This window comes from Scatophagus argus, chromosome 10 (assembly GCF_020382885.2).
Source record: "Scatophagus argus isolate fScaArg1 chromosome 10, fScaArg1.pri, whole genome shotgun sequence".
Taxonomy (NCBI): Eukaryota; Metazoa; Chordata; class Actinopteri; family Scatophagidae; genus Scatophagus; species Scatophagus argus.
In genome coordinates this window covers 11,748,928-11,767,444 of record NC_058502.1, presented here as the reverse complement: position 1 = coordinate 11,767,444, position 18,517 = coordinate 11,748,928, and the positions used below count along the sequence as shown (strand labels likewise).

The 18,517-nt window shown below is 42.6% G+C and overlaps 2 protein-coding genes across 2 annotated transcripts; one reads left to right on the top strand and one right to left on the bottom strand.

Annotated features, from left to right (window-relative positions):
* Positions 1 to 197: 197 nt before the first annotated feature.
* On the bottom strand, positions 198 to 5,913 carry got1 (glutamic-oxaloacetic transaminase 1, soluble). Its single transcript, XM_046402238.1, has 9 exons — positions 5,614 to 5,913; positions 3,631 to 3,812; positions 3,421 to 3,544; positions 3,036 to 3,148; positions 2,837 to 2,941; positions 2,528 to 2,678; positions 1,996 to 2,161; positions 1,759 to 1,901; positions 198 to 1,444 (listed from the first exon to the last, which is right to left on the bottom strand). The coding sequence occupies exons 1-9, from the start codon at positions 5,720 to 5,722 to the stop codon at positions 1,305 to 1,307; spliced, it is 1,233 nt and encodes a 410-aa protein (XP_046258194.1). The 5' UTR covers positions 5,723 to 5,913; the 3' UTR covers positions 198 to 1,304.
* Positions 5,914 to 14,867: 8,954 nt separating this feature from the next.
* nkx2.3 (NK2 homeobox 3) lies at positions 14,868 to 18,098 on the top strand. The gene is made up of 2 exons (XM_046402952.1): positions 14,868 to 15,581; positions 16,702 to 18,098. The coding sequence occupies exons 1-2, from the start codon at positions 15,197 to 15,199 to the stop codon at positions 17,346 to 17,348; spliced, it is 1,032 nt and encodes a 343-aa protein (XP_046258908.1). The 5' UTR covers positions 14,868 to 15,196; the 3' UTR covers positions 17,349 to 18,098.
* The last annotated feature ends 419 nt before the right edge of the window (positions 18,099 to 18,517 follow it).

Here is an 18,517-nt window from a genome sequence, read left to right as displayed (position 1 = left end):
AAGGGATAATTAAATTGTTAATAAACTGACTGAATCATTATTGCCGTCTTTGTTTTGTTTTCATTATTTATAATCTACTTCAAAGTGTGTACGCTGCTCTCTTCTCACTTTAAACAACTGATAAAAGCTGTTGCATAAATGGGAATCTTATCATTAAACCCATATCAAGTCCAACATATGTGACAACAGTACAAACATACTGTTTATAGTTCTTTATTAGTAGTGTTTATTCATCCCATTAGACTGTCTGATAAGGACTTTTTTTTTTTCATTTCATTTGCTCAACAGCATTACTGCTTTATTGGTGTACTGTGTACACTGATATGACAGCAGGCCAGTTGATCATTAGTGTTTGTTTGTGCCACTGACCTCTTACATAATAGTACACCAGTGATAGGAACAGACGATCGCTGTGCAAACTCAGCAATAACTTGGCAGGCGCCTGACAAAACCAGAAACATCCAGCAACAGTAAGTGGGCCACAGAAAACAGAGGTTAGGCTGGATTCACCGCACCTGTTAGGACCATTCAGTGCCATTTGTGCTCTACCAATAGAGATTAGAAGTGAGGTAATTAGTGTAACCCCTCTGGGGCGGAAGACAGGATCATTAATAAATTACATAGTTCAAGTTAAAAATATCTTCCTGAGAACATTCAATAATTGTTCAAATTACATCCAGCAATAAAAGTAATACGGTTACTTCAGTAATGACAGAAGTGGTAAATACTTACAACATGCACTTCAATTGCTTCCTCTGCAATGAGTCAGTTTGGTCATGTTAGTATTACTCAAATGCTCTTAACAACCGTTAATCATACATGCTAATTACTGCTGGCTAATTAAAAAATGTGTTATTAACACTTGGAATGGATGACAGTGTGACATTAAGCATTTTTTAGAGGTTGGAGTCAGCACTGCTGAGGTATCTGTCTCTAATACAGTCACATATGTATGAACCCTCTCAAAGGTCCCGGTAATGACACATGCACTAATTGATGATTACATGATTACTTAAAGGAATAATTCTCGTATTTGCTGTCCTACCACGAGTTAAACGAGAACATTAAAATTTTGATCATCTTTGTGCTGTCAGGTAAAAATAGGACCAGGATTTGTTATCCAAGCTTAGTACAAACACCGAGAGGAGAAACAGGGCCAGTGAGACGAAGACTGACTGTATATTTGTGCAAATGAGAGTTTGTGTTTGTTCCAGAAAATCTGCAGGATACAAACACTTTCTCTGGAGTCAGGTGGCTCGGTGCCATCAGGAAGAAGTGCTGGGAACTGTGGGTAGTGCAGTCCTCTACTGGACCCTGGTGACAGCCTCATGGATGGACTCAGCCACGTAGTCTATGTTCTTGGTGGTCAAACCGCACATGTTGATGCGACCACTGGCCATTAAGTAGATGTGTTTCTCCTTCACCATGTATTCCACTTGTTTGGCTGCAGGAAACCCAGCAGAACCAGATTTAACTTTTCATTGCGTGCATGAAAGAAATATATTGTGTAGTATTATGAACGAATGCAAAAATCTCTGTAGCTCTGTTTCTGTAGCTCTTTTGAGATTCTGAGATGTGTAGAAACCACATGCATGGTTTTCAGTGCTTTGGTTTTTTTTAATATGCTTTTAACTTTTTAATGTTCAACAATTTAAACTTTAATTACAAGCACCAGAACTTGTAGCCACTTACAATGCTAAATATACTGTGTGGTTGTGTTGCGCTGTCTATGTCTCCCTATACGGGCTTGATACTCACGGTTGAGGCCTGTGAAGCTGAACATGCCGATCTGCTCTGTGATATGGTCCCAGGTCCCTGGTGTCCCCAAAGCTTGGAGCTTATCTTTCAGCTGAGCCCTCATCAACAAGACCCTGTCAGCCATGGTCTTCACATTGTCCTTCCTAGAATCAAAGACATAGAAAAGAATGACTCCACATCAGAAAACATTTTATTTTATGAGTCAAGCAGCGCTTGGATTTTTCTTTTTGTGCTGACCATTCATTAAAGAGCTCCGGTGAGTTCAGAGTTACAGCAACAATGCGGGCTCCCTGAGACGGTGGGTTGGACCACGTGGTCCTGACAATCTTCTCCATCTGGGACAGAATTCGCTTCAGGTTGTCTGCATCACGAGCCACTACGGTCAGGTTTCCCACACGTTCATCTGATGGGACAAACACGTGTCAAATAGAAAGCAGGACAGTAGCTTTACTTTATTCACCTGTAGGTGGTGACTACGACACGCCTACAGTGTACTGACTGTACCTACCAAAACAGCAGCTACCTTTTACCAAATTGAGTTGGGTTACATATTTTCTTCTCTTCAGTAGGTGGGTGTGAAACTCATGTGGCCTGAGATGTATCTTGTGGTTTCACTGCATGTTATGTTCTGTTTTCAGAACGGTTTGCAGCCTTATAAAGTACTTTGTGAATACCACTGCGATCAAAGCTAATACAAAGATTGTTACTCTTTATCAATCTCTTGCAAGCAATCGTTGAGCAACTTAATGCACACCGGAGGTTTACTCACTGTAGAGGCCAAAGTTCTTGGAGAACGATTGAGCGCAGAACATTTCAAAGCCCACGGAGACAAAGTATCGGACCGCCCAGGCATCTTTCTCCAGATTGCCTGAGGCAAATCCCTGATAAGCCGAGTCAAAGAACACGAACAGCTTCCTCCTCTGGAAAAGAACGGGGTAACACATCGAACAATCAGCACACTGTGATAAACGTTGACCAGCAAAACTACATCCTGTCCTGACACTTGTGTCAGTGGTGATAGCTGAGACAGCAGGACGGTGTGTTGGTTTGTGTTTGTGTGCATGTATCTGTGTACTACCATCATGACTTCAGCGATCTGCTTCCATTGCTCCTGTGTGGGGTCTGTGCCAGTGGGGTTATGGGCACATGCATGCAGCACAAAGATGGAGTGCTCTGGACAGCTCTGTGGGAATCAGCGGCAGGAAGAGGAAGTACAGTTAGCTTCTAATGAAGCTGACTTCAGCGGTACCAGAGTCTCCACCACACATACGGCTTACCTCCAAGTCACCAAGGAAACCAGCCAAATCGAGGCCCCTCTTCTCTGCATCCCAGTACTTGTAAGGACGGACATCCTCAAAGCCAGCACTGGCAAATACAGCATTGTGATTTTCTGAAACAAACAGTAAGAAAATCTCCAGCGTTATTGTTTTATTGTTTATACTTCCTCTAGATAAAAGGGTGACTATTGTTTTATTAACGCTTATCGCATACAAACTGATTACAAATCAAGATAAGATGTGACTATTAATAGAACACTCCTCTGAGACTCAAGCGTATAGTGAGTTTATAGGATTGTTTACAGCATTCAGAGACTGAAGTCCTTGAACAAGGAGCCTCTTTACAGGAAATACACTGTTTGTTTGTGTGTATATGTGGGTGTACCCCAGGTAGGTGCAGACACATAGACGGGTGTTTTGGTGTTGTTGTTTCCATTGTAGAATCGCCTGAGAAACTCTGCACCCATCTTCAAAGCACCTGTACCGCCCAGACACTGGACGGCCCCCACCTGGCAGCGGCAGAGAAACGAGACAGTCAGTTAAATGTAACTAGAGTTAAAAACTGTAACTTAGTGTCATCTTTTACTGCACAAACCCTGTTCTCCTGAACGGCAGGACTGTCGTCTCCCAGTGCGATCTTAGAGGCCAAGGATCTGAACTCAGGCAGACCCAGGATGGGCAGGTACTCATGGTTGAGGCTGTCCTCATGCACAATGATCTTTTCCACCTTTTTCACCACTGGCAAAACCCACGGCAGGCCTTCATCTGTCCGGTAAGCTGCAACATACAGTTTAAAGAAAAACACATTATACATAAGGTGTACTGTAGAGATGAATGAGGCATTGATGCAATTTCTTGTGATTTTAGATATCATAAAGAATAAGTTTAAAGCAAGGTCACTACGAAGACAAGTTTCCCTTGCTTTAGATGGAAGTGATAAATGCCTTAGTTCCTTAAATAACAATTATTTGCAATGGTTCTACAAGCATTAAGTGCACCCTGGTGATTTACAAGATTAATGTTAAGTATTATCAGGCATAATCAGTTTACTCTTTGATTTTCAATCGTTTCTATGTTTCAAGTAGCACAATAGAGCTTCAGTTTTTCCTTAAAAAGCTTGCTGTATTTGAATCTGAGTCAAATAACATGAATGCAAAAGTGACCCTGAAAAGATCACTTCAGAGATAATGTAACATGCACTTTCATCTGCGAGGCATCTGAACTTCATGTCAGCACCTGATAAGGACTAAAGTATACAACAGCTGTTCTTCTATCAAAACGGAGACTAGTTTTCTTTTTCATCCATTGGCATGATGAAAAATGAACAATCAATATTGAGCTGATCTTACCAGGGCTGCAACTAATGTTTATTTTCATCAATGATTACTTTGCTAATTGGTTTCTGCTCTAATTGATTAACTAGTCATCCTAGAAAATGTCAAATAGTGGGGGAAAAAAAGCAAGCAATGTCTTCAAAAACCCAAACATATTAAATTTATTATCAGATAGGAGAAATCAAGCGAATCCACACCACTGAGAAGATGGCACGGGTTAGTTTTCTTATTTTAGCTTGAAAAAATACTTAAGCAAACGGTGGACTATTGCTAAGTAATTTTCTACTGATTGACAAATGTATTATTTGTTTCAGCTCCAGCTGCTATCTCCCACTTTCAATATATCGCACACTATGTGGCCTACGTTTCCCAGCCACCTGCTGACTGCCTACCATCTGTAAGGCTGTGTCTTGCAGAGAGAAGGGGATTATGAGGCCTCGGCCTCCTGTACGAATCATGAGGGACTCAGTGCTGTTAACACAGTGCCACAACACAGATAAGCAGTGTATCTCAAACTATTCCTTTGCAATGTAAACAGCAAGGATTACTACTTTTAATAAGATTAACCCTGAAAACAGTTGTACTAAAGTCTGAAATGTGCCATTTGCTTGCTTTAGGAGGGAAGCAAGACTAAGCCATACATATTTAGACTCTTGCCAGAAGCCTTTTCCTGCAGCATGAGGGAACAGTAATCCAATCGACTGCCCTGTCCGCAGCGTGAGAGGTTATTTTGAAGCAGGAGGGAGAAAGAGATTGTTTGTGAGACGCAATTACATAAGAAGGATGTGACTGAACAACAAATATGTGGCGGATCAGGGCTACAGTACCCTGTTCAGTATTCTCAACGGGGGTTTGATGAAATAAAGTCTCACAATGTCTATGGCACTCGGAATGTAACGTTAAACAACGTCATTGTAACAACCACCAATGACTGTAACGTTACACTAAACAAGACATCTTGGAGAGGTCAGGACTCAGTGACACTATCGGAAAAAAGACTGGTTGATCAAGACGAACACTGGTCTTAAGTTTATACTGAAAGTCGTGGCCGTATCCACACACCCTATGTTCATTTTTTATGGTAACACCCAAGTACAGCTTGAAGATGCGTGGCTAATGATCTAGCTTCGTTAGCTAACTTCAGCTATTTTTATCTAGCTGGAACTCTGCTTTCTGCAGGACACACCGTGACTAACATAATAACTGACTACGGGACTGTCGTTTTGTGTGTGTGGACAACTTACCTCCCACTCCGAGGTTCACCTTTTGGGGAAACTGGTCGTTGTTGAAATCCTGCGTTAGTTTGAAAACAGCTACAGGGGCTGCTTGGAGGACTTCAGAAAACACCGACATAGCTGCTATTTAACTGGAGACCGTGGCAACGGTGCAACAACAAACGGTTATCGGCGCAGCACCGGGACAGTTCACGGGATGAAAAGACTTTCACCTTCAACTTGGATTTGGGGAATGTGAAGTGGGAGTGAGCGGATTTACCAATTGAAATCGAGATGTATCTACCAAGCCAATCCCGGCACTGATCAGGGTCGGGTCAAAGTTCACACAAGATGCACGCAGAGGGGATATTAACCAATCACCAATGAGTACCTCTGTAACATGACTGACAAACGTCACAACAAATGTGTGGTATCGAAAGGGACGTGGGGGGTGGGTCAGCAAATGGTTGCAATAAAGAATTTCGCCACAAGGCGGTGCCAAAACATTACTAAAGATTGTATCAGGAGTATTCACTGTAACTACTGTGGAATGAGTTTGTTCTGCACCGTGTTATGCCTTCCATTTATTAAAAAAATAACACCCATTGAGGTCAAATGAGTCAAAGACTTCACCCTTAACAGTGCGAGCTCTGTTTCAGAAAATGAGGCCGTTCGTACTATCATAAATGTCCATTTTTAACACTAACCGATCAGACATAAATGCTTTAGGCTGACATTTGGGACTATGAGTGAGTGCATGTTAGACTGTATAAATGAGTATGTACAAGGATTCTGTCTGCGAAGGCTTCGGATGAGCCGTGGTGTAAACACACCGGCTCCTCTGTGCTCTCCCCACAGCTGTCTGCAGGAGCTGAAGTGGTTGATAAATGAGGGCCACTCCAGCCGGCTTTCCCCTGCCAGGAGCGTGACTTTGTCGGAAAGCTTTCTGGCCACACTTGAGGCTGAGTTTAAGGCCTCAGGGTTAATGTTCCTGTAGGGACTGCTGCATGGTTCCACCTAGTCTGTGTAGTTAAACTCAGTGATGGCAGAATACACTAGGACGCTGCCACTTTCTAATTTTTCAGTACTGCACTTGGTGCAATTTTGAGGTGCTTGTCTTGTGCTACTTTGCACTTTTAGTACACAGCATGTTACAATTGCCATATAGTAGTTACTAGTTACTGCACTAATTAAGATTTTACACTCAAAAATGTGTGCAGATTATAAAATATCCACGTTGTTAGACTGAAATACTAGATATAATATAAAGTAGTTCAAAGTACTGATGCTGCTCAAATTTATTAACTAGAAAAGGAGGACGTTTCAGTCAAATGTTTGAAAGGGACGGTATTTACATATTGTCAATTTTTAAATGAAGGAGGAGAAGTAAGCATCATTTTAAGAATTTATGAACATGTTATATAATTTAGTTGTGGAAAAACCATATTAGATCCAAATAGATATATTTATGCATTAAAACATGTCTGCAGGGGGTGTTTACATTTTATAGATTTTATAGATGAGTTTTAAGTCTGTGCTTGCTTTTAACTTTTAACATGCTTTTAACAGAAAAGGCCACATGGACCATCCATGGAGTTGAAGTTCCATTAATTAATATTTTTATACAAATAATGTGTAAAATGATGACATGAGGACACAGGAATATACTGAGAATTATCATCTAATTTTGTAATTCCTGTCAGCTGTATGGAGTGTTTTAGCGCCTTTCAGCTCATTATTTTTTGTTCTATACACCCCAAAATTTCATTGTTGTTGTTCAGTCTCAATGTTACTTTGAGACAGCTGTTTTCATTGAAAATGTTCTGATAAACCTACTATATGCCACCTGCCCAGAGACAAAGTTAGTTAGACTAGCCAGTGAACATAAGAGAGCATATAACCACTAAGGAGCAGATGTTTTTCTTTTCTTTTCAGTAGTTGGCGGAGTCCGATAGAGCAAAAAAAAAAAGAGAGGAAATACTGGATTTGGAGTCTTCATGAGCAGAAAACACAAACAAATGCTAATGTTGCTCCGTGGCTGCAGGATGTGTAAATAGGCAACCGTTTATACTGTTATGAGGTGATAATACCAGTGTTGCGTTACAGCTTGTTCCATTTCCCCCTAATGGCCAAAAACCAAACACTACTTTAAACTTCATGACACACTGTTGGTTAATACGCCATTAAATAATGCTTTATAGCATTTTAGGTGGAGAAAAATCCATTTGGATCATAATTCTACAGTTGCTAATGTGAAGAGGTTAATAAAATGATATTGTTACTGATACTCTGAAGTTTTATTACAGAAAACTAGTGGCTCAGTGGTCTAATGGTGTGGTCTGTCTGATGAATTAAAGATGAATCTAAAAAGGCTAAACAAAATCCTGCTTTTGGATCATATACACTGGCCAAACAAATTATCACATTGTTGTAACCTCTAACTTTTTCTTAATAATAATGAATAAGCTTTATCTTATAAACCCCATACACTGTACAAAAGTGGTACAATTATTCCTAATACCAGGTATCACTGAACACCCAGTTGCTGTTTTCCCCTCCTGTTTGTCCCAGATGTTACTCACTTTCCCCATACTGGGTACCACCCCCACTCATCTCCTCGCTTCGCTTTGACAGTAGATGTTTTCATTCTTTCCAACCAGGTGAGGGTGTCTCCTATGCTAGCTATCACTGTCAGCCCTGCAATTATGGGATTTGAGCTCCCAGAACAAGGCTCGGGGGCCCCGGGCGGGGTTTGGTGTGTACGTACCGGGGAGGCCCCAGGACAACAGTCTGCGCTGTGATGTGAAGTGTGAGTCAGAGCAAGGAGTGACAGGAGTAGCCTCTGGTAAGACCGTGCCCACAGGGGGAGTGTGTCACATCCAGATCAATGAGTTAGTCAGCCAAACATTCACAGACCCCCTCTCCGCATTTCCTTGACACTGACATGTGGAACATTTATTTTGGCATTGAACGTACATATGGCAAAAAAAAGAGCAGTGCCAACAAGGTTTCTGTTATCACAGTGTTTTCATTTTGCATGCAGGTTAACATTGTTGCTGTAGGACGCTGACACTAAACCGCACAAAAGTACACATTCAGGCACAAGACAGTCACATTCCAGCTGTGGTATCGCTGAAACACAAACAGGAGCGCGTGCACACACACACACTGCAGCGCATTCCAAGGGGGCCGTTGCAGAGTTGCTCACATGTTGCGATGGCCTCTGTGTCTCCGGGTCAGAGAGCCGTGGTGAGTGACCACCTTTTTAGCTTCCCGCCTTGTTTGTTTTCCAAAGACAGTGTCATCAATTCTCTAACAAGGGACCAGACACAGCAACAACAAAGAGCACAGGACCTCCCTGCTGCTCCCTGTGTAGTGCAATGACTGATGGAGTGTGTGCATGCAATAACAGACATCAGTGCCCGCTGAGCCTGACCACAATCTGCCTCGTGTATTTGTGTGTACGTCTGTGCAAGTTTGTGTTTGTGTACATGCCTTTGTGTGCTCCATTTGATATCAAGGCAAGAAATCTATTATTTGTCTTACGCATGCAAACATTCAGCCTTCACGCTCTACATACATCTGACAAAACACATGCTACATATATGTAAGTTCTACGGCCTGTAGGAGCACAGATAACCAGGTGAGTAACAGAAGTGGCTTGGTTTAGTGTATTCAAACGAAATGCAAATTACATTTACCTGATAATACCATAATGACTTTGGAAAATGCAAATTCTCATGCATCCCATCAGTAATACACCCTTGGCTATTTACACTTTAGAAGTGCAAACACTTGAATGTCACGGTCACAACCACAGCTTGTTTCCACAGCTAGAGAAACATGAGGGGAAAAAAGTGAAACTTCTTCAGCTTTGTTTTGTTTCACTGAGATAAAGGCCATACACCATCTGATGTGGTTTTCTGAGAGAAATCCTAACAATGTCTCAGTATGTGTCACTCATACTAAAGGAATAATTCAACATTATGGGAAATACTTCTCTTTTCATTTTCTTTACCTTGGTGATAATGAAAAGACTGATACCACTTTCATATCTAGCAATGCAGTCAGCTGCTGGTTAGCTTAGCTTAGCACAAAGCAGGAAGCTGCGAGCTTGGCTAACAGCAAGTTGTGGCTTTGTTAGGGATTCAGTTACCATGAGACAGAGCCAGGGTAACTGTTTCCCTGCCATCATCAGTCTTTGTGGTACGCTAAGCTAACCAGCTACACTGGATGTACAGGCGGCATTATGTTTATGCAACAGACATGACAGTAACAATGTTTTCATCTAATCTTATCCAGAAAACAAATCAGCATATTTCCCAAAATGTAGAACAACTTTAAATAATAATGATCGATTTCAATGAGAATGCCTTTTTTTAAAAAAAAGTAGACCGGAGTAAACCAAACTGCACTTGGGCAGAGTAAACCAGAAACAAACTATGAAGTGTCTTCTTTGACTTGCCTACTGTACATTTTTAAGAAGGGTATAATGAACATATTTGATCTAAGATTTGACATTGTTCATCATTTTTGACAAGTATGATGATATCTTTGAAGGTCTGCTAATATGTTTATCACTCGCTGTGTCTCACTGATATGGCCTTTACCCCATAAGTCTGGGTGGAACCTCAAACACAAGGTCTACAGTGTGCTTTTGTAATTGATTGATGTTGTCTTCTGGCCAACTCAGGCCTTCCAGACCCCAGCTTTATACAAATATGCATGCAAAGAAACAAAGACAGGAAGTGGAAGACTCATGTCTGAATTTTTACTCAGGCTGCTTATTTTTTGTCTACATAAAGCAAACTGCCACAAAAATGATGGGTGACAAGAAACCACGATCTCTAGTCATGTGATATTTCATTAATCCACACAGAGAGATCGTCTGATTTCATTCTCCCATTCACAGAGGGGTCAGAGGTCAGGTTCGACTACACAACTGGGACTCAATTTCTCTATGAGGGCGGATGCCTGCTAACACCGGGGCCTGGATCAAAGTCCTCCAGCTGAAGGACAGACTCCCTGTTCTTTGCACTGACTTTCAATCTGAACTACGGCATTAGCAACGACGACCGTTATCAACAGCAAGGCAGGACTGCGCTGCTCAGTGACACAGTTTATTAATTATTTACAAAAATGGAACTTTATTCATATGAAGTCTGAGTTTGGCCAAAACAAACTGTCACTTTGACAAGGATACCACCATGGCTGCTAGAGGGACAGTAGCATTTTCTCTTAAGGATGTTTACCTCCTGAAGCCAGGATGCATGCATGCTTTTATTTTACAGCAACAATCTCTTTCCCAAGAGAACCATTACTGTCTCAGCAAGTCCGAAAACGTCCCTCTGGTAGCAACATGAACTTGATTCAACCTTTTGATATTTTTAATATTTTTGTAATCAACCAAGTGGGACAGAACATACGAGAAGCAACATGGAACAGTGAAGGCCCACACATCTTATTCGGCGAGAGTCCACCTCCCTGCAGCGTCTTTATCTGCATGGCCCGTGTGGCAGCAGGGAGGATAAGCATATTTAGGTTGCATGTTTCCTCCCAAACTACATTCCCAACACCGTAGATCACACACATTACAGCTCTTACATCCCCCTGTTAGCGCTCATATATACAAACACACACCTGCTGGGGCAAGGACGTCTGGGAGAGAATTACAGCAAGCTAATTTATGAGACCCAAGGGAGGGCAAAGGGCAGGGAACCCAGACTGGCCTAACCTCACTTCCTCCTTTCATGCTCTCAAGGTTAGGCCCTTGATACACACAGAACAGGGCTTTTGGTTCTCAAACACACCCCCCTCTCACAGTGTTTGAAACAAGCTACCCAATTAGGCTATCTTTTTCTTAGCCTGGTTAACACAAGGAGCCCTGAGGGACTGTTGAGCCATCCAAGTTAGCTATCACCTCAGGCTCGCCATTGTGGAATATTTGGCACTTTCAGAACTGAGGTGTGAGCGGGTGTGAACAGGGTTTTGCTAAAAATCTGGCCCCCGGGCTCGCCACTGGCCTCCTCATTTCCTCCAGGGAGAAGGCGCTGTCATCCGTCACTCGGGCCAAGGCAGGGGCACAATAGCACAGTCTGGGCCCTGGCTACTGACACCATCACATGGACTGCTGATAAGACTCACCTTCCTGGACCCAGAGCAGCTGAGCCATTCCTGACACACAACAGTTTGGTCCTATGCCATTCCTGCAGATGACCGTGAAAGAAAAGGAAAGTGCATTATGCTCCTTTTTTGTTTGTTTGTTTTTTTTAACTCACATGTGCTCATCACTTCCACACTACATGTTTTCCTGTGGCAGTATTATGGGGAAAAGCTATCACACCATATTAGACCTCCAGTAGACACTTTTGGACTCACACACATGGAAAAAAGCTCGTGCAGAGACACTTGAGCTAATCTATTTTCCTAATGTTACAATCTATTGTTGTTACTAGCTTATCATAAGCACTGCAAGACAAATGGATAATCATTCTTTGGCTTCCTCATCACACATCTAGGCTGTTGTAGTAACACCTGTAAACAACCAGCTCCTTTGTAGAAAGATGTTAAGTGCCGCTCTACAAACCTCTGTCAAGTCATAACAACACACATCCCTTTCTTTCAGTGCACACACACATATGCTACTCAAAGCTTGTACAATGCACCCACACAAACATACACACTCAAAGTGTTGATGCTTTCTTTATACAGAGTTTATGACTGTGGTGAAACCGTCAGATACCAATCGCCTCTTGGCTTTAAAGGAGCAGAGACCACAGGGGGGAAAGATAATTGCAGTCATTACCAAGTCATTAAAGGTCCATTCTGTGTTCAGGGCTCTGCTCGTCTTTAGTGAAGATTCAACACTACATCTCAGAATGGATTGATTTTGCCTTCAAACACCCAAACACTGATATGTCCATACACCTGCCACTCTGCAGAGAGGACACTGCTCCAACAGGTTAGCCTGCCAGTGATATGGAGAGAAGAAGGTGTGTATGTGGGGGTGAGCAAGAAGAAACATGTTCAGCACCGCCTGGCAAGCCACCAGCTTTGAAGAACTCACCAGAAAGTGAATTGATGGGAATGGTTGAAATATTTGACTTCTGTGTAGGTGGAAAGTGTGTTTTTATTTAGTCATTTTGTCCATTCTCTTTGTTTAGTGTCCAGCAAAAAACTGTTCAGGGCTCTGCAGCCTCTCCGTGCTGACCTCTGCTGTGGACCTGACCTCACCCAGCTTATCACGATGATTCTGAAATGAAGATGATGTATTGGAGAGTCGCATTCAGCACCGAGCAGCTTCTTGACACTCTGTGGGAGTCTGGGTTTTGTTACAGGCAGGAAACAGGCTCTTCCGCTCCGTAAACACGCTTCTCTGCTTGGCCACCTCTGGGCTGGCCGGTGGCACGCGAAGACCTCTGGTGATGGTCAGTTGAGGACTCGCGAGGCTGTGCGCGCGACCGTGCGTTGTTCAGGCTTGAAAGGCTAATTGCGCCATGAGCGTGCGTCTGTGGGCTGAGCGCTGAGTCTGTCGGCCTGTGGAGAGTGAATTTTCTTAAAAACCTGATGATGATGTGAGATTGTGTCGCATTTGCAGGGTTTTCTGTTGTAATTTTCAGCCATAGTCTCATTTAGCGAGAAACTGCACTTGGGCAATGTCAAATTAGTCAGTTCATCGTCATCATTATGCGGCGAACTCTGATTTCTGTGTTTGGTCTGTTGTCTCTGAATCATCGCACACAATAAACAGGACTGGCTAAATATTTGGGAAACAACTTGACCAGATTTATTGCCGTTCTGAGTATTTTTACGAGCCAATACATTCCGCTTTAGTCTTCATGAATTCCACAGAACTCGATGCAAAATCACCATGGGTGGCGTGAAAATGACCAATGGTTGTCCTTACATGTGAATCTTGAGAGGGATTATAAAACTTGTTTTCAGAGGTGTCAACCGACCATAAAAAATAATCTGCATTTGTTTTTGCGTGAACACACTAGAAATTGCTCTCAAAAAGTCTCATGTCCTACTCCTCCTTTCCCTGCGTTCCCCCCCTCCACTTAAATGGTCCATTTTAAAGACGGGGCTCTCCAGAAGAGGAGAAGACGCAGTCCTAATCTAAACAGCGCCTTGTTGATGGTGAGCGGATGAGATTATGTCGGCATGGCCTCCTTTTCTTTCCACACTGTTTAGGAGCAATGGGCCTTCAGACCCTGGCGCCTGCACTTGGCCACAGATAGGCGACCAGGAGAGAGGTGTCCCGTTTCAGCGTGTTTGCCCTTTGGCGCAGGGGTAAACCTAAAGAGAGATTAAGAGGGATTTCACGTGTTTACCATTTATTAAATAAGACAACACACGTCGGGAACAGTGGGAAGCTGTGACTCGTGTTGATGGAGTTATCGGCTACACCCAACAGAAAGAAAATTTTCTGATAATACCTGTTTTTTTTATATATTTTAAAGTTATTATTATTCTCAGTATTGTGGCATTGCTTTTAAACGGGGATTAAAACAGTCAATTGAATTAAATTTCAACTATTTTGCAGGGACATGCCTTTTCGTTACTTGTATTAACTTCTGCACTTAAAACGAATAATTTCAGCTGAGCAAACTGCCTTTTGGTCTTTTAATATTTCACTGAGGACCTTTTTTCTTAAATACTGACCCAGTGTCAACGGAAAAGCATCATCGTGGCCAAATCGTAGGGGGAAAAAAATGCAACTTTCTCAAATAGAGGAGACATAAACAAAGAACTAAATATAATATATTCTTCAAGCCTCTTAGGGTTGCCAATTTTATCTCATTTCCCACAGTTGCGACATATTATCTTATCCATGGATTGCCGAGACAGGAAAAGAAGATATGGCTAATCTTAAAACGGCCGCAGTGATGATGGGAAGAGCTGTGAAGTCGTGGGGCCATTCAGCAGAGACAGCGCGATGATAAATGCTGTTACTGAGTTACAGGATAAACTTACATTCAATTGTGGGTTTTTGAGATTTTACTATTTAGTTTTAAAACTATTATTATATGCTATTTACTATTTGTATTATACTTCTTGTTTTCCGCTGCGAACACAAAAAGCATGCGGTACAAAAAAAAAACGTCCTTACCTTTAACACCTTTAACAGTCTGAGAGGAGTTGGTGGTGTTAATATTATTTCATAAATTAGGCCTGTTGGTCTTCCTGACAGACACACACCTACAGAGAGAGAGAGAGAGGGAGAGGGAGGGAGAGAGGGAGGGAGAGAGAGAGGCAGGCTGACTCAGTCCCTCCCCCGCTGCAGGAACGTCACTGAAAGGGAGAGGACAGCATCTTGGCTGACCCAGCTCTTTCTCTAGATAACTGAATTCAGCCAACCAAACAGGATCGACCTCTCCCTCTCTTTCTCTCTCAGCCCTCCGGCCATAGACACATAGCCAAAGGAGAGGGATGTCACAGCTGAAAGAAAGCCAGTCGTCCAAGGTCTACATGAAAAACAGGCAGTGCGCGACCATTCTTCACGCTTACGCAAGGGGTATTTCCTTCTTTTACGCGCCGTCCGGAGACAAATTGGTTCAATTTTGGGCCTGCTGACGATTTGTTATCTGTCATCTCGGTGTTGGTGGTAATAATGCTTCCCAGTCCGCTCATAACTTCTTCCACAACGCCTTTTTCTGTGAAGGACATTCTGAAGTTAGAGTTGCAGCAACAATCTCAGCAGCACCAGCTCCAGTTGATCTCGTGCTTCGGTCTTTCTGGCGCGCTGTCACAGCCGGGAGTTTGCCCAAACAAACCTTTCCGCTCTCATTCACCGCCCTCCTGCATGTTGGCAGGTAGGGACAGTCCAAGCCCCATCAGCTCCGGCGCGTCGGAGAGCGAGGAGAGGATGTCGTACCTCAACACGCTGACGGTACAGGACCGACTGTCGGAGTCCGGTCTGCCGGTGGAGATGTACGGCAACCAAAACCACTCTGCAGACCTCCGGCTGGAGACCGAGCAGGAGGACCAAGACAGCAGTGAGTAGGCCTACACAGCCTTTGTGTTCATCCAACAGTGAGTGAGACTGGTGATGATGATCACTGTCGTTTTTAATGGAAACTGCCTAACTTATAGCCTGAACAAAAGGTCAGTGATTACAGAAGAGAAAATCAGAATCATGAGTGCATGAGGCCATACTTTAAAATATTTGATTGTTAGGGGGAAAACATCTACACTGACTTAAATGAATATTTCTGGAGAAATAATTAATGCCAACTGACAAGATATAATTTTTTTAGATTCAAGTGTAAGTGACTGTAAAACGTTCACCAGTTACACACACACACACACACACACAGAGGTAATAAGTTACTGATGCTGCACTGAAGTGGGTTTTGCTAATACAGTTCGAATAATATATATGTATGTACTCTTTTAATTGTTTTGCAAACTTTCCTGTAATGTTGTTATAATTTGGAAGGAAACACGCCTGCCACACCTTGCACAATGAACACCCACAACAGACGGAGGTGGTATTGTTCTATGCTATTCATTAGCTGCCAGATACTTAATTTGCTGTGCATGAATTTTGTAGGCATTTGAGGGTTGTTTACATGAGTACTGATTAAAGTATTTTGAACTATGCATCTTAAGAGAATATGTGCAAAACACCAAACTTTTAATAACTGATTTAGCCAAATTAATGTGCGTTTAATCGACGCAGAAATCGGCAGAAATCTCAATAGTTTATAAAAAACATTTACCCTCAGCTTTCATTCTCAAGATCTGAAAACTGTTAGGCTTAACTTCACGGATGAATAATTTTTCCGTGTTTCCTCCTAACTAACCTCATAATTCCCCTTTGAAACCACTGTTTGATTTAAATACTTGCAAAAGAGTAATAGTAAATAATAGTTATGTGGAAATATCATTTCATTTATATATATTTTTTAAAAAAATGTAACAAAATTATTTGCTGTGAAAAATCTAATTTATTTTAACTTTTCGAGAAATTTAGGAATTTAAAGTTCATAAGATTAATGAGAACACCAGTGTGATGACATAAATAATTCATGCAATGTTTGGAGGAATATTTCAAAATATAAAAATCAGCTTGTTTAGCTTTGATGTACACTTGAACGTTTCTTCTCCACGCAGAAAGCTGCGGTGCGTTACGCAGTGAATGTGAGGATCCAAACTCGGAGAAACCCGCCACGAAGCAGCAGAGAACCAGGAGGAAACCCCGCGTCCTCTTCTCCCAGGCTCAGGTGTTCGAGCTGGAGCGGCGCTTCAAGCAGCAGCGCTACCTGTCCGCCCCGGAGAGAGAGCACCTGGCCAGCTCCCTGAAACTCACCTCCACTCAAGTCAAGATCTGGTTCCAGAACAGGAGGTACAAATGCAAAAGGCAGCGGCAGGACAAGACTCTGGAGATGGCAGGTCATCACCATCACCACCACCACCCACCACCGCCTCCCAGGAGGGTGGCTGTGCCGGTGCTGGTCCGGGACGGGAGGCCTTGTCTGACTGGATCTCAGAACTATAACACCTCTTACACAGTGGGAGCTCCAAACCCGTACAGCTACAACGGCTACCCAGCCTACAGCTACAACAACTCGATGTATACTAACACTTACTCGTGTACTTACTCGGGTTTACCTGCTCTGCCGCCCAGCAACACCACTGCTAATGCTTTTATGAACATGAATTTGGGAAACCTTGGTGCACAGACGCAAAATCAGGCGGCGCCCCAAGGGCCAGTCGTCGCACCCTGCCAAGGAACTCTGCAGGGCATCCGGGCATGGTAGCGCAGTCTTTACGCACAGCTGGGAGAGACTGCTGTGGGACGACTGAACGGACTCCAGCATGTCAACTCGATGCATTTAAAAGCACAACTTAAAACTCTGTAGGCTAATTTACCGCAACTTACGACAGGCCTTGGGGAAATCCCGCTGACTGAGATGTAAACCTACATTTCTAGTATGCGCATTTTTCTCTGAGCCACAGCGTTTAGAAAACCTGCTGTTGGGTATTTCTTTGCCTAATTGAATGTTGCCAGTTAAAGACTGTGCGTAATGAGGCCTTTTGTGGTTCAAAAAATAAAGATAAATTGGTTGGACATTTTCATACAAGCACACGTATCTTTGCATAAGGAAAGGCATAATAAAGGCCGCTCAATTACATCCATAAAACTCGCTGCAAGAAAGTTACAATATGGACCACAGTTTCTACACATCGCAGTCTTCTAAAGTATTATGTTTTGTTTTTTAGGTTTTAACGGTGTGACGTGTTTTTGTCTTGTAGCCTTTTTTAACCTTAAACCTGGGTGCGATGAACTGTGGCCTGTATGACCCGAATTAAACGGACGCTTTTGCAAAGGCTAATAGGGCTGTTTTTAAGCTCAAGTTACATAATCGAATAAAATGATCACTGACGATGAAATTAAATGATATACCAAAAAGAATGGCACAAGTGACTGAATTGTGCTTTGTGTGTGTGTTTTTGCCCTGATTTGTTGGTTCATTTACGGAAACTAAACAAATACCGTATAGATGTGTGAAAGTGTGCGTGTTTGCTCGCCGTAGGACGTTTGTGACCTTGTCTGAACGCGCGTGCTGCATTTGAACGCTCATTGGGTAGGAAATTTTAATAAATCAATGTTGAGTTTATTTCTCAAGCTAACATGTGTAGTTTGTCATCGTCTCAAATCGTTTCTCAAGCCAAGGGAGCATTTTTTTTCCTGTGAGAAAGCTTGTGGTAGACTTGGGTCTGAGACGAGAACCAGAAACAGAGAGAATTTAGAGGCGAGCTAATGTCCGGTCAGGATTCAGAGATGGACATTAACCAGACAGCCAACATCCTCGGGACCCACAGAGAGAATAAACTCACAGAGCTCTGAATGATAAATTTTGTTGGAAAAGTTTCTCTTCCTCGATGCGTGACACTGACATATGTAATTTCCAAATTTAAAAATGTA